At 38.0% G+C, this 14,103-nt stretch overlaps 1 protein-coding gene across 1 annotated transcript in view; it reads right to left on the bottom strand.

Moving 5' to 3' along the window:
• Window positions 1–3,280: 3,280 nt before the first annotated feature.
• The window catches only part of DCUN1D4 (defective in cullin neddylation 1 domain containing 4), a 32,379-nt gene continuing 21,556 nt past the window's right edge, over window positions 3,281–14,103 (bottom strand). The window contains exons 5-11 of the mRNA XM_042467594.1: window positions 13,479–13,570; window positions 11,989–12,059; window positions 11,033–11,124; window positions 10,575–10,683; window positions 8,981–9,085; window positions 7,369–7,471; window positions 3,281–7,258 (exon numbers count right to left, since the gene is read on the bottom strand). Coding sequence (XP_042323528.1) covers window positions 7,203–7,258; window positions 7,369–7,471; window positions 8,981–9,085; window positions 10,575–10,683; window positions 11,033–11,124; window positions 11,989–12,059; window positions 13,479–13,570 — 628 coding nt within the window. The 3' untranslated portion in view covers window positions 3,281–7,202. The remainder of the gene's footprint in view (window positions 7,259–7,368; window positions 7,472–8,980; window positions 9,086–10,574; window positions 10,684–11,032; window positions 11,125–11,988; window positions 12,060–13,478; window positions 13,571–14,103) is intronic.

The raw sequence follows: 14,103 nt of genomic DNA, 5'->3' as shown, positions 1-14,103 counted from the left end.
CTCCTAGTACAACAAAACAAATATAATAGGCATCACTGAAACCTGGTGGGATGAGTCTCATAACTGGAATGTAGAAATAGAGGGGTATAACCTTTTTAAGAGAAATAGGCCAAACAGGAAAGGAGGAGGAATAGCACTATATGTCAGATATATTTACACCAGTGAAGAGATCCAGTACATCAATACTGGAAGCCAGGTGGAGAGCATCTGGATAAAAATTAAAGGGAAGAGAAACAACAAGGATGTTATTGTGGGAGTCCACTACAGACCTCCAAGTCAGACTGAGGAATTGGATGATGTCTTTCTAGAACAGATGACCACACACTCAGAGAGATGTAGTAGTGATGGGCGACTTCAACCAGCCTGATATTTGCTGCAATTCAAACTCAGCCAAATCCTCAAGGCCTAGCAAATTCCTCACTTGCCTCGAAGACAATTTCATTGTCCAAAAGGTGGAAGAGGCAACAAGGGGGTCAGCTATTTTAGATCTGGTCCTAACCAACAAGGATGACTTGGTTAATGGGGTGCAAGTGATAGGATCATTAGGTGGAAGTGACCATGTTCTTCAGGAGTTTGTAATACAATGGAAAGGAGAAGCCAGGCATAGTCAGACACACATTCTAGACTTTAGGAGAGCTGATTTCAGTAAACTTAGAGAAATACTGGGGGGTGATCCCATGGTCAGGAATACTAAAAGAGAAGGGAGTTCAGGATGGATGGGAGTTTCTCAAAAGGGAGATACTGAAGGCACAATTTCAAACAGTTCCAGTGAGAAAGAAAACTGGGAGGTGTCTCAAGAAACCAGAATGGATGACTAAGGAACTTTCAACTGAGCTAAGTTTTAAATGGAACATGTATAAGAAATGGAAAAATGGGGAAGTCACCAAAGGGGAATTCAAACAAATAGCTAGCATGTGTAGATGTAAAGTCAGAAAAGCTAAAGTGTTGAATGAACTCATACTTGCTAGAGAGGCTAAGAACAATAAAAAGGGCTTTTGGGGATATGTCCGCAGCAAAAGGAAGAAAAATGAAATGGTAGGGCCACTGCGTGGAGAAGATGTAAAAATGCTAACAGAAGACAGAGAAAAGGCAGAATTATTCAACACCTTCTTTGCCTCTGTGTTCTCAGAAAAGGCAAAGGGTGCTCGACCTGAGGATAATGGAGCAGAGGACAGAATAGGGGAATATCAACACAGAATAAGCAAATAGTATAGGAATATCTTGTTAATCTAAATGAATATAAGTCTCTAGTATCAAATGAACTACATCCAAGGGTATTAAAAGAACTGGCAAATGTAATATCGGAGCCATTGGCAATAATCTTTGAGAACTCCTGGAGAACAAGAGAAGTCCCAGCAGACTGGAGGAGGGCAAACGTTGTCCCCATGTTCAAAAAGGGGAAAAAGAGGATCCCAATAATTATCATCCAGTTAGTCCGACATCAATAACAGGAAAGATTCTAGAGCAGATCATTAAATAGAGAGTCTGTGAACACTGAGAAGACAATTTCATAATCACAAAGAGTCAACATGGGTTTCAGAGAAACATGTCATGCCAGACAAATCTTACCTCTTTCTTTGATAAAATTACCAGCTTGTTAGATGAAGGGAATGCTGTGGATATAGTATATCTTGATTTCAGTAAGGCTTTTGACAGGGTTCCCCATGACATTCTTGCAAACAAGCTTGTAAAATGTGGGCAAGACAAGGTAACTATTACATGGATTTGTAATTGGTTGACTGGCCGAACCCAAAGTGTGGTCAGCAATGGCTCCTTTTCATCCTGGAGAGAAGTGACCAGTTCCACAAGGCTCTGTCGTGGGCCCAGTGCTATTCAACGTCTTTATCAATGTCTTGGATGACAAAATTGGAAGCATTCTTATCAAATTTGCAGATGACACCAAATTAGGAGGAATAGTTGATACTCCAGAGGACAGGATCAATATTCAAAACAACCTGAATAGACTAGAAAGCTGGGCCAAGGCTAACAAAATGAAATTCAACACAGAGAAATGTAAGGTACTGAACTTAAGAGTGGAAAAATGAAATGCACAGATATAGGCTGGTGGAACCTGGCTGAACGGACTACAGGTGAAATGGATCTGGGAGTCCAAGTAGACCACAAGTTGAACATGAGTCAACAGTGTCATGTGGCAGCTAAAAAGGCCAATGCAATTTTAGGGGGCATCAATAAAAGTATAGTGTCTAGATCAAGAGAAGTAATAGTGCCACTGTACTCTGCTTTGGTCAGGCCCCACCTGGAAGATTGTGTCCAGTTCTGGGCACCACAATTCAAAAAGGACATTGAGAAACTGGAGCGTGTCCAAAGGAGGACAACTAAAATGGTGATGGGTCTGGAAACTATGCCCTATGAGGAACGATTAAGGGAGCTGGGGATGTTTAGCCTGGGGAAGAGAAGGTTAAGAAGTGATATGATAGCCCTGTTTAAATATTTGAAGGGATGTCACATTCAGGAGGGAGCAAGCTTGTTTTCTGCTGCTCCACAGAACAGGACCCAGAGCAATGGATTCAAACCATAGGAAAAGAGATTCCACCTCAACATTAGGAGGAACTTCCTGACAGTAAGGGCTGTTTGACAGTGGGACACACTTCCTCGGAAAGTGGTGGAGTCTCCTTCCTTGGAGGTCTTTAAACAGCGGCTGGATGGCCATCTGTTGAGGATGCTTTGATTGGGAGTTCCTGCATGGCAGAGGGTTGGACTGGATGGCCCTTTTGGTCTCTTCCAACTCTACGATTCTATGAATATCCTGCCAAAAAGACCTCAGAAATCAGAGCAGCCCAACCCAGATTTGAATGTGAGTTTCCACACTCTTCCACCCAATTTTGGCAGTATTTCCTCAAGTGAAGTGAGTTAACTTTCCTTTTCAATGAAGTATTAAACTTGGCAGGCTGGAATGCCTCCCTACCTTTATAGCAGCAGGTACTGTTTCCCTCCTCTCATTTTTTTGGCCAGGTCATGCCTATCCTCAGTTAACAGAGTAATTTCTTTATTCCATTAATGGGTTATTTACCCAGATGGAAAACAGATGAGGAACCCATCCCTACCAGGCATCCTTCAGGCAACAATGTCCTTTTGGTAGAGCAGCTTATCCCTCTCCTCCAGTTGGTTGAGCACTGCCATAGAGGGAACAAAGTGTATTTTCTTAGCCTTCCCTCTCCACCTCCCCATTTTTCCTTTCATCTATTCTCATTCCTTTTGCTTTTTTTTTTTTTTTACAAACTGATGGAAGAGAGCCATAAAAACAATTTCTGAAACAAAAGACACAAATACTGTTTTATTTATGGAACATCATTTTTTACACAAAACTGCAGTGCACAAACTCAAATAAGATGGAATTAACAGTACTTAGTCAGTTTGAGCCACAGGACTTGAAAATCACACCTCAAGTTTGCAATACAGGAACACCTAAGACAAAAACAGCAGTTGGTGTCATTAAACTGCTCTTTCTGCCAGAACAGTGTGTGACAGAATAAATTCTGAAAACACACACTTTTGTCTCAAATGAAAGAATGCCAGTGTAAATTGGTGGTTCTATGCATTTACACAACCATATGGAAGGACAGAGTCTAAGGCTTTCAAGAGGTATTTAGCAGTTGTAATTAGCCCAGGCACAAAGCAAATCCTTACAATTCAGCTACACAGGATTTAAGCACCGTTAGGATCTTGACTGGGAACAAATTATATTATATTCCACTACTTCTAAAGGGACCATGGAGACATAACCAATGATCCAAAAGTAGGGAAAAACTAACTGCAGGCACAGAGTTACTTAAAATTCTAAATTGGTTATGCAGTAAAATGAATCCTGGAGGTCTCTCCTTAAGAAACTGATGTGCATTAAGCAAAAAAGGAAAATAGTACTGTATATCATTACATTTATTCAGATTTTTATGGTCCATTCATCCTATTATCTTGCTTTTCTAATACAGAATGAACAGTTTTGCTGCCTTTATGAACAAAAACCAAGAACTTACATCATACAAATCAACACCACATCAGGAGGACCAAGTTTGTCTTCAGTATTGTATTTCAATCTAATTTAGCAAGAAAGTAGATTATATTGATAGGTGGTACTGTATTGCCCAAGAATTCAATTTTGAATTCTGAAAGTCCAGTGTGCCAATGAAATACACCTATCTATCTTTGGTATTACAGAAAAAGCCTATTTGACAGTATCTGGAGTCTTATTTCCCCATAGACCAGTCTACCACTCACAAATCAGTTTGTACACTAGGCAACCACACACAGAAAACACTGATTGTGAATGTGAAGAGCATTTAAACTCCAATGGAGCACTTTGTTCCTAATCACAAACTGAGCCATGATGTCAATACCTTTAAGATGCTTGACATTTTGAGCAAATAAAAAAGATACAAGATTTGTTAAACATTCCATTAATAATCTATGGGCTAGATTTTAGAACATAAAGAGCACATTCATCTTTCTTCTATTTCTAAAGCCTGTATCAATTGTAACAAAAATTGTATACTGATAAAATTCTGAATATTCTAATCTTGAAATGTGCTTGTTAAGAAAGTCTGCTTTTCACAGCGAAATTCAAGGACCAATTCTTTTTGCTCAGGTATTGGTAGCAAAATATAAATACAAATGTCTTATTTAACTGCCACAAGATCTATAAAATTCTGCACATGACAGAACTTTACAAAGCATTTCACAAAGTGGCAATGGTTTGTTCTGAGACGTCAGAGATGATAGAATTCTCCATGTGCACCTTGAATTCTAGCTCATTACTTTACTGATTAACTTAACATTCTCAAGTAATGCCCACACATGATTTGTCAGTAATACCTGGGACCAGAATTCAATTAATTCCCATTTTTGCTTCTATTTTTAAAGGAAGTATTATACAGTTTGTTCATTTCATAATTTCTTGCATATCACACACCCAAATAGATTGAGAACTGGCACCAGGAACTAGACTAGATCTCGTGAACCCTTGGGCTACTTTGTCTATCCTGGCAACTTTTTAACTTCTCAGCAAGATAATATGCAGTAAATCCTGTATTTTCCACCTTTCGTACCTTCACAACTATTCATCTATGCCTACCCCAACTGTAATTAACATAGCAGATCTTTAAAGGAATTAATAAATAGTTTGATGCTGCAAATTACTTTATGGAAATGTTACATACCTGTAGGTAATGTTACAGTTTTATATATACAAGGAACTATTTTTATCTGCTTGCAGATAACAAGACAAATAGATAGGATAGAATTTTATGAATAAATCATAATTCTTTACCCATAACACCCAGAAATTATTTTCTCTTGAAATCTGAAATCAGATACAATTAACACAGTTAAGATGGAGAGAACTATGAGCACCTGGGCAGAATCCTACTGGAGCACTACGCTTGCTGGTGCACACAGTAATAGTAAGAGAAAGCAGACAAAATCTACTGACTCATAGCCATACTTCTGCATTGCCTTTTCCCTTCATAATAACCATTCTTGTGGCTTTCTTCTTGGTAGCACTGTCTATGCTAGTGTAGTACATAAATAAGAATCTGGACATAATCTTTTCAACTTCACTAGTCTGGTATGAGCCGGCATAACACAATACTACCAAGAAGTCTTTTGAAGGTGAGAGGGGCATACTCCATGATGAGACAGATTTCCATTGAGAAGTGGAAGAGTTCAGCACTCTCTCCCTTTTCAATGTAGAATCACATTGCACAAGGGCATCCTAAGATGCCAGTCCATTATTTTTCTGTTCAACTATGATTGTTTGGAAGCACTCAAAACTGAAGAGGCTTATGCCTATACATGTTCTGTCAGTTATTTAGTAACCCAAAAATGAAGAACAAGGGGTAAAGTACTGACTACTTATTTCTGTCAAACCAAAATTTTAGAACTGAGATTTACCTATTTTAGTTTTCTGCTAGGATAAAATGCCAGTTAATGTTTTTATTGCAAACACTACAACTACCACACTGTCCATTAAACATACATCAATGCATTTTGGAAGTATTTCCATGGAAGTTTGCCCTCTATTTAGCAAAAATTTGTCAAATCAATTACTGGAATTGATATAGAAAAGTCTGGGGTAAAGACAATATGGTGAGACATGTCTTGTCCTCATCATCTAGTTTCCCCAAGCAAGTAATGGCTTGAACTTTCCTGTGCAAACAGTTAAGAAAAGTAGTCCCAAATGAGTGACAATGCTGGTGATTACTTTGCCCATTGCCTGCAATAGACACCTACAAGGAAATCCAATCTCTGGTATAGTAGAAGCCAGTAGTACTCTTTTGGTTCACAAGTTGCAAGGTTTTCTGGGTAACATTTAGCAAATGATTCCATAACATGAAATACACCCACAAATCTGTTTAATTTTACAAGGGACTTCACTTTACCTTCAACTAAAACATTCTGGGAACAAAACAAAGCAAAACTGAAATAAAGAAATATATACCAATTTGCAAGTCTAAAACCCTTTTTAATCAGTTTTAATTTGATCTGCTGTACCAATTTGAAATCTACAGCACTCTGAGTATCAGAAAATCAGCTTTATCACCAAATGGAAGTCACTGTAACATGTACAACTCTATTCAAGAAGCTGTAACAATTTTAATAAGTTTGCAGTTTTAAAAAGACAGCCAATACTCGCTTACTAACAAAACTGCTGTTGGGCATCCGCATGTGAAGAAATCATAGTGCAACATCTCCTCTCAAAAAACTGGCATGTTGCTAACTGGCAATAGCTCTACATAGTCACCATCCCAACAATCACTTTTCCTGAAATGCTATGTCTGAGATCGTGTGAAAATTAAAAATTAAGTTACATGGTTACTGACTGCAACTAGAAATATGCCACAAAATTATTTTTACAATACATTTCTGCTGAAATAATTCCTAGGTGAAGCTTTTTTATACACATATACAAAGTTTAGACAGCAATATACACATTAATCACAGTGAGGATGCTGGTAAGTTCACCATCTGTAGTGTAGATACAAAATGCAAAGCAGCCTTCAAAGAGAACAATGCTACTAAGCAAACAGAGCTGGCCTGTTAAACAGCAAAACACCAAAAGGTCCCTGAAAATGGGATACAGTGCAGGAAAAGCAGCATGCGCTTTTATACAAATAGCAGTTTATGGCTAATGGTCAACATAACTGTAGTCACAAAGACTCTTGAGCGGCTGTGCATAGTTAAAGTTCCTATGTCATTTGTTTTTCTTTATACCACTCCACAAATTCATCCAACAACACTGGCCCTGAAAAAGAGAAAATTAAATGTTTTTTAAAAAGATTGTTTACATTTAAATAAAAGTTTCAAATATAGCATGATACTGAATTATTTTTGTTTTTTCACACAGCTACATACATGCACCATCTTCATCATAATTGCTGAGGTCAAGATTAATGGTTCTGCTGAATTCCAGAACATTACACCATTGGTCCTTGTTGATCACCTTGTACTTAGACTGCTGCTTAAAAAAAAGTGAGAGTTACTGAAAGCATGAATGTCTAATTTTTAAAATTCTGTCAAATCAATTACTGGAATTTATATAGAAACCCAAAGGGGTTTGTGAATACTTCAAAGATTCCAAATCACTTTTTAATAAAATAACTTTGGGTTCAGCCCCCCTATAGAAGTCAATTTTGAACAATGACAAGCAGGTAGGTAGAAGTTACTAAAAACTAAATACTATAATATTAACATTTGAGGAAAGAAAAAAAGTCAGGAACTATTTTTAAAAGAATTCAAATACTAGAGCGGGAGAGGGCAAACCGTAGCTTTCCAGATGCTATTGGGCAATTCTCAACAGCCCTAGCCAGCATAGCTGATCTTCACAGCTGGGAATGAGGCATTCACTTTGCCCAAACGTATATTAGAGGTAGGCAGGAAGCCCCCCACCCAGGATACCAAAATCTGCAGGGGCTCAAGTCCCATTGTCCCCAATGGCAGTGCGTGAGGAAAGGGGAGGATGCAGTGCAGCTTTAGTGAGAACCAATAATGCTGATGAAGTGGTGGAGATAAGGTAGCGAAGGAAACATGGAGGCCATATAACAGACGTTCAGGACCTGCAGATTTTGTACCTCTGTCTTAGTTCCAAAACACACTGCAGAAACAATCCAGTTTGAGACCGCTTTATCTGCCCTCGCTCAATGCTAGGGGAATTGTAGTTTTGTGAGACATTTAGCCTTCTCTGTCAGGGAGCTCTGGTGCCACAATATACTACAATCCCCAGGATTCCCTAGCACTGAGCCAGGGCAGTTAAAGCAATCTGAAACAGGATTATTTCTGCAGTGTGTTTTGGACCTTGCGTAATACTTAGGAAATGTATTATACAATATTAAGTGCCCCAAATAGTTCACATTATGTGCTGCCTTTATAACTATGCATGATAAGTCTGCATAAATCCACAAATTGCAGACCTGTGATTATAACGTCCTAATTTTCTTTTTCCTGTATCATTTTTAACACCATGATGAAGAAGCTAGTGGAGCTTCAAAGCTTGCAACATATATTTTATGTATTTTAATTGGCCCCATAAATATATCTCTATTTTGTGGATTTTGGATGTTATTGTACCATAAAGATAGGAAACTAAGACTGGGAGATAGTTTGTATGTCTAACATAAGTGACGTTTAGTTCACTCAACTTCTGTTTCTTCTGAAACTATGAGTGCTATTATCAACAGTCCAATCAATTATAATGTGGCATATAACATGTTTGTGTAAATTTATTTACAAGCAATAATAATAATAATAATTTGTTTTATTTATATACCGCTATAAGATCATAGCGGTGAACAGCAAGTAAGCTAATTTGCCCCCAACAGTCTGGGTACTCATTTTAGTGATGTAAATACTCAGGCTTGACAACATTTTCAAACCACTTACTTCTAAATTCTCAAGTTTAATTTCTAGTGCCCCCCCCCCCCCCCCCGCAAGCATTTAAAATATATAAAAAAGGTTTTTCTACTGTTACCTCTAGGAACTGGTGAAATACTGGAAAAAGAGGCCACGTTTTTCCTAAGAGAAGTCCTAACATACACTTGGCAGTATTTATATCTAGGCTTCGCTGGTCCTTTTCCTGTCACAATGAAAAAAGGGAATTTGCCATATTTGTCATTTGAACTGATAATCAAGGTAGCTTAGTCTGCACAAGACAGAATGTGTGAATTATGGCTGGCACCCAACCTACAATCACAGTTTAGAACTGCAATACTGTGCAACAGTATTATTCCCAGTCATAACTGCACCATTAAGATCATTGTACAGGCAGAGCAACAAGCACAGCTGTGTAACTGTTGTGATTTGCAATAGTACTTCGCTTTGCTTAATGGGCTGCCTCTGTGCAATGACAGCAGACAGAGGGGGGCAATGACCCCAACAAAACCATAAGTGAAGTTATGGGTGCCCTTCTCTCAGCCAATAAAGTGCCCCCACCTTTTGCAGTGCCCTGTTGTGCAGCGGATGCCCCTGCTGCACAAGGGACATCTTGCATGCTATGATGCAAGTCCTCGTTGTGCAATGGGGCATCTTGCATAGCGCCCCATAGTGACAGTAACATTTTTTTAACATGGTTTTTTATCATGTCAGTGAAGTAGCTCCATCATTATAAAGTTATCTCAGCCAATGATGCAGGATCTCAACCAAAATGTGATTATCTTCACTTAGTTCTGGGGGAGGGGGGTGTTTAAATACAAACAGTGAAGCCAGACACCCCCTACAAAATTACTAAAGTTTTTACATTCTTTTACCAGCATCAGATATAAGAATTCATTCTATGTCAATATTAATTTTCTAACATGGATATATAAACAATGTCTTATTTTCATGAATATCTGTATTTTGTTGCACTGTCACAGCAGAGAGGTACCTGGGAATACATTCCTTTTTTTTCTCCTACAAAGCTTGGGAGCTTTTCAGCAGCCAGTATATCAGTGCTCAGTATATCAGACTGTAAGAAGGTCTTGAAGAAGTATTAAGACTTTCCAACAACTCTTTCAGCAAAGTTTACAAGACACTGCCTCTGCAAAGAATATTGTTCAATCCCAGGCATGCCTGGGAACGGCAGAGGTTTTGAATATGCTATACAGTATTTTCTTTCCTTATACTCACTTCTGCATGGCAAACACTAGTCCTTTCTCTGAGTATAAAATGGACTGGCCAGAGGAAAGTGTATAAATGATTCCAAACCATGATTCCTGGACTGTCTTGGGGAGAACTGGGTGTAGAAAACTGTGATTGAGTGGTAGGCCACTATCTAAAAATTGTAAATTTTAAAACTAAGACTTCCAAAAGTAATGAAATATGTACAGAAGGCAAACAGGAAAACCAAAAATGAGCATAAAAACAACACTGATGTGGAAATGATTCATCTGAATGACCAGACATATGAGGAAATATACATAAACTAGACAAAAATTCTAAATCAGGAATAGAATTCTGCACACTATAGGACATTTGAATAAACATTTGGAATCATTAACACCAACATAGAAATTACTTTCTATGAAAGCATTGGTAAGAAAAGTGATGAAATGAGACTGAAAAAATTCCAATCTCAAACTACTCACCCGTGCAAAATCAAATGCATATCTGTAAATAAGTTTAAAATTTGTAGGCTCATTTAATAAAGATCTCAAGTAATCCAAAGAATTTCTTAGCTTCTCTGTTGTATCACATCTGCAGAATTAAAAATAAAATATCGATTTAAATTTTAGAACTTTAGATAGACTTAATAACCATGATACAATTTTATGGTCCTTACAGGCTGTGTTTCCAGAAAAATGTATAGCAAAAATATTGTGCCAATTAACCTTGTCATATATACTAATCAGTCTATAGTTGAGACCTACAATATGTTTTTCATACAGTTCTCAGAATTTGCGGGGGGAGGGAGCAGGAACAGAGACAGACAGACAAGGAATATTGGGGGAAAAATCAAAAGATACAGAAATGTTAGTTCCTGTGGACAGTGAGATTACAATTTCTAAGATAACAATGCATTGCTATTGATTAAAATAATACTTACTGTAGAGATGTCATTCCTTTTAACCATTCTTGCAACGTAAAATAACCCATGTTCTGAGCATCCAGCTTCCAAGCTAGCACAAGCATAACTACCTAATTAAAAGCAAAAAAAGTTATTACAATACAGAAAGTTCAGATTTCTATATGAAGCTCTGTGTAGTTTAAGAAGCATTCATTACCAGTTCTCATCACTAAAAGTACCTTGAAAGGTGTCAGTTTTAAGCTACTCACACCTACTTTCAAGGACAAAGAAATGCAGGAAAAAAACAGCTGAACCACGTGGACAGGAGATTTCTATCAAAACATCTCAAAGCCTTCAATGAAGAGAGAAGGGAGTTAAAGAATGCATTCTCTGTGTCTCAGGAAAACCTCAAGACACAGTGAGGTTTTGGATGAAGTAATTCTGGCCCAGGCCTTTGTTGTTGACGATGACACTGAATATTTAGCCTGTAAAGAGGCTGTTCCATGCTTGAATATTTAGCCTGTAATGAAAGACAAAAGACTGAGGTGCAAAGTAAGGAGAGGCCTTGGGTCCACACTGTATGTAAAGTGGAAAGTTCCTGATGGTGGCCCAGTATTTCTGTGTTATCACTTACTGGTCTTGAAAATGTAAATAATGCATACACTTACATCATTTGTTAAGCCATGATTACAGTGAGTATTAGTCTCAACCTTGGGAAATTTATTAATATAAAAAAAAGACAAATAATTTTTAGACAACTTTGCATCAGTATGAACTGGATCGAGGAAGAAGGGATGGTGCAGTCTTTTCTCCAGTATAAAATTTAAAATAACTGCAATGCATAAGTTGCCCAAAAGCTGTGGAATGGGAGCAGGATATAACCTGAATGAGTGAATGAATAAAAATGGATAAAAAAACAACACTGTACTTCCCCATTGTTTTATTATTTGAAAGCAAGTCAGTGCTCTGCCACCTGTAAATAAGCCTGAACGTACATTTTCTGGTTCAACCCCAATGTCCTCACAGAATTTCTCCATTCCTTCAGGACCCACAATATCATCTGTTCCTACAAGCAAATGAGATTGTGTTACTTTCACTTGAGAAACTACAATTACAATTTACAAATGTTCAAAATACTGGGTTGTTCATATACTGCATTCTGATGAACATGTGACTGTTTAAATATGTAGTATGCATAGGATAACATATCTGTAAATAAATTTTTAAAAGATTCAAATCCTTTTGTCCTACCTCACCCTCTACAGAATGTTATAAAGGTAAAGGTAGTCCCTTGACATGAATGTCTAGTCGTAACTGACTGTAGGGGGCGATGCTCATCTCCGTTACTAAGCTGAAGCGCCAGCGTTGTCCAAGGACTATTCTGGTGATCATGTACCCAGCATGACTGCACAGAGCACTGTTACCTTCCCACCGAAATGGTACCTATTTATCTACTTACATTTGTATGCTTTTGAACTGCTAGGCTGGCAGAAGCTGGGACTAGTGACAGGAGCTCACCCTATCATGCAACACTCAGGACTCAAAATGCCAACCCTCTGATCTTCTGATTGTCAGAACTGGCATCTTAACCACTAAGCCATCACATCACTCATGTTACTTTAATGATATACATCCATGTATACCTTTTCACAACATGCAAAAACTCAAAATTTTAACAGATTTCAACAGATTTTGTCCCCCCCCCCCCAAAAAAAAATTGAGAGCCTGTTTCTTACACAACAGTGTTTAAACAATAAACAAGCTCCTTTCTTTTATCTTTGAAGATTTACATTCACGGCTCTATTAATTAACAGAAACTGCTACACAAATATTAAATATGGAGCAATTAAATTATAATTTGGTGAATCACTTTATGATTTTAATAAATGCTCCTAGCAAGTATATATGCAAAATTGTCTGCAATTAGAGTAGTATCGGTATTGAAATTAAACGCTTTACCTTTTTGTGGAGACTAAGACAAACCCCTTGTGAAGAAATGTTGCCAAGAAAACCCCGTGAGGGATCACGTAAGTCGGAAACTACTTGAAAGCACACAACAATAAAAAAACATTGTAGTGGCTTCAATGATGGACCAGAGCCCTGGGAGATCAGGATTCAAATCCCCCCTAAGGCAAGGAAACCTACTGGATGACTTTGGGCAAGTTACAGTCTTTCATAGTTTTTTGTGGGTTTTTCAGGCTATGTGGCCATGTTCTAGCAGAGTTTCTTTCAGACGTTTCGCCAGCATATGTGGCTGGCATCTTCAGAGAATGAAGTCTTTCAGTCTTAGAGGAAGACAATGGTTCTTGCCAAAAAAGCTACATTATAAGATCAACTTGAAGGCACATAACAACATCAACAACAACATCATTGTTGTTTTCATTGTTATTTCAGTGATCTGCATATTTTATTATGTAATCTTTATATACAAATGTGAAGTCTCTTAAAATGTTAGCATTAGGAATAGCAAAGCAAGTCTGCCTACCTGCATATTCATAGAACCACTCTAGGCACCGCTTGCTTGAGAACATGTCATCTTCTGCCTTTATTCTAGCAGAATCATATTTTCTATACATACTAGTGATGAAAAGAAAGAAGACAAAAATGTAGGCCGAGATCCTGCATAAAACATGTAGCCACAATTACATGGCTACAATTTCTCTCCTAATCTGACCCCCAAAACCCATCTTAAAATCCAGGTACCTACACTGAGGAATGGAGATCTGTGGCACTATAAAGCAGGACACTAAAGGATGCATCCATTGCCCTCCTGCCAGAAGTTGGTGGTGTATCAACCAGAAGCAGGGACCCCTGCAGGATCCAATGCAACTCCTCAGCATGCTGCAGCTTCCTAATGGAAGGATAATGCACCTGACATCCTTCAACTCTTCACTTGCCAGCATTGCAGACTTCCACTCCTCACTGCAGCTGGCTGAATTTACATCATAGCAACAGTACAATTATAAATGTGGATAGGATATAACTGACTAACAGGATTCTAACCTGCATGTTTGAATTCTACATGAGATATCAAAATATTTTAACTCATTTTGAAACAGACTCTCATTCTTAGGTAATCCACACATTTTCACAGCCTTGACACAAATGCA

This window comes from Sceloporus undulatus, chromosome 5, assembly GCF_019175285.1.
Source record: "Sceloporus undulatus isolate JIND9_A2432 ecotype Alabama chromosome 5, SceUnd_v1.1, whole genome shotgun sequence".
Taxonomy (NCBI): Eukaryota; Metazoa; Chordata; class Lepidosauria; order Squamata; family Phrynosomatidae; genus Sceloporus; species Sceloporus undulatus.
The sequence above is the reverse complement of the archived record's forward strand: the minus strand, read 5'-3'. Positions and strand labels throughout refer to the sequence as shown.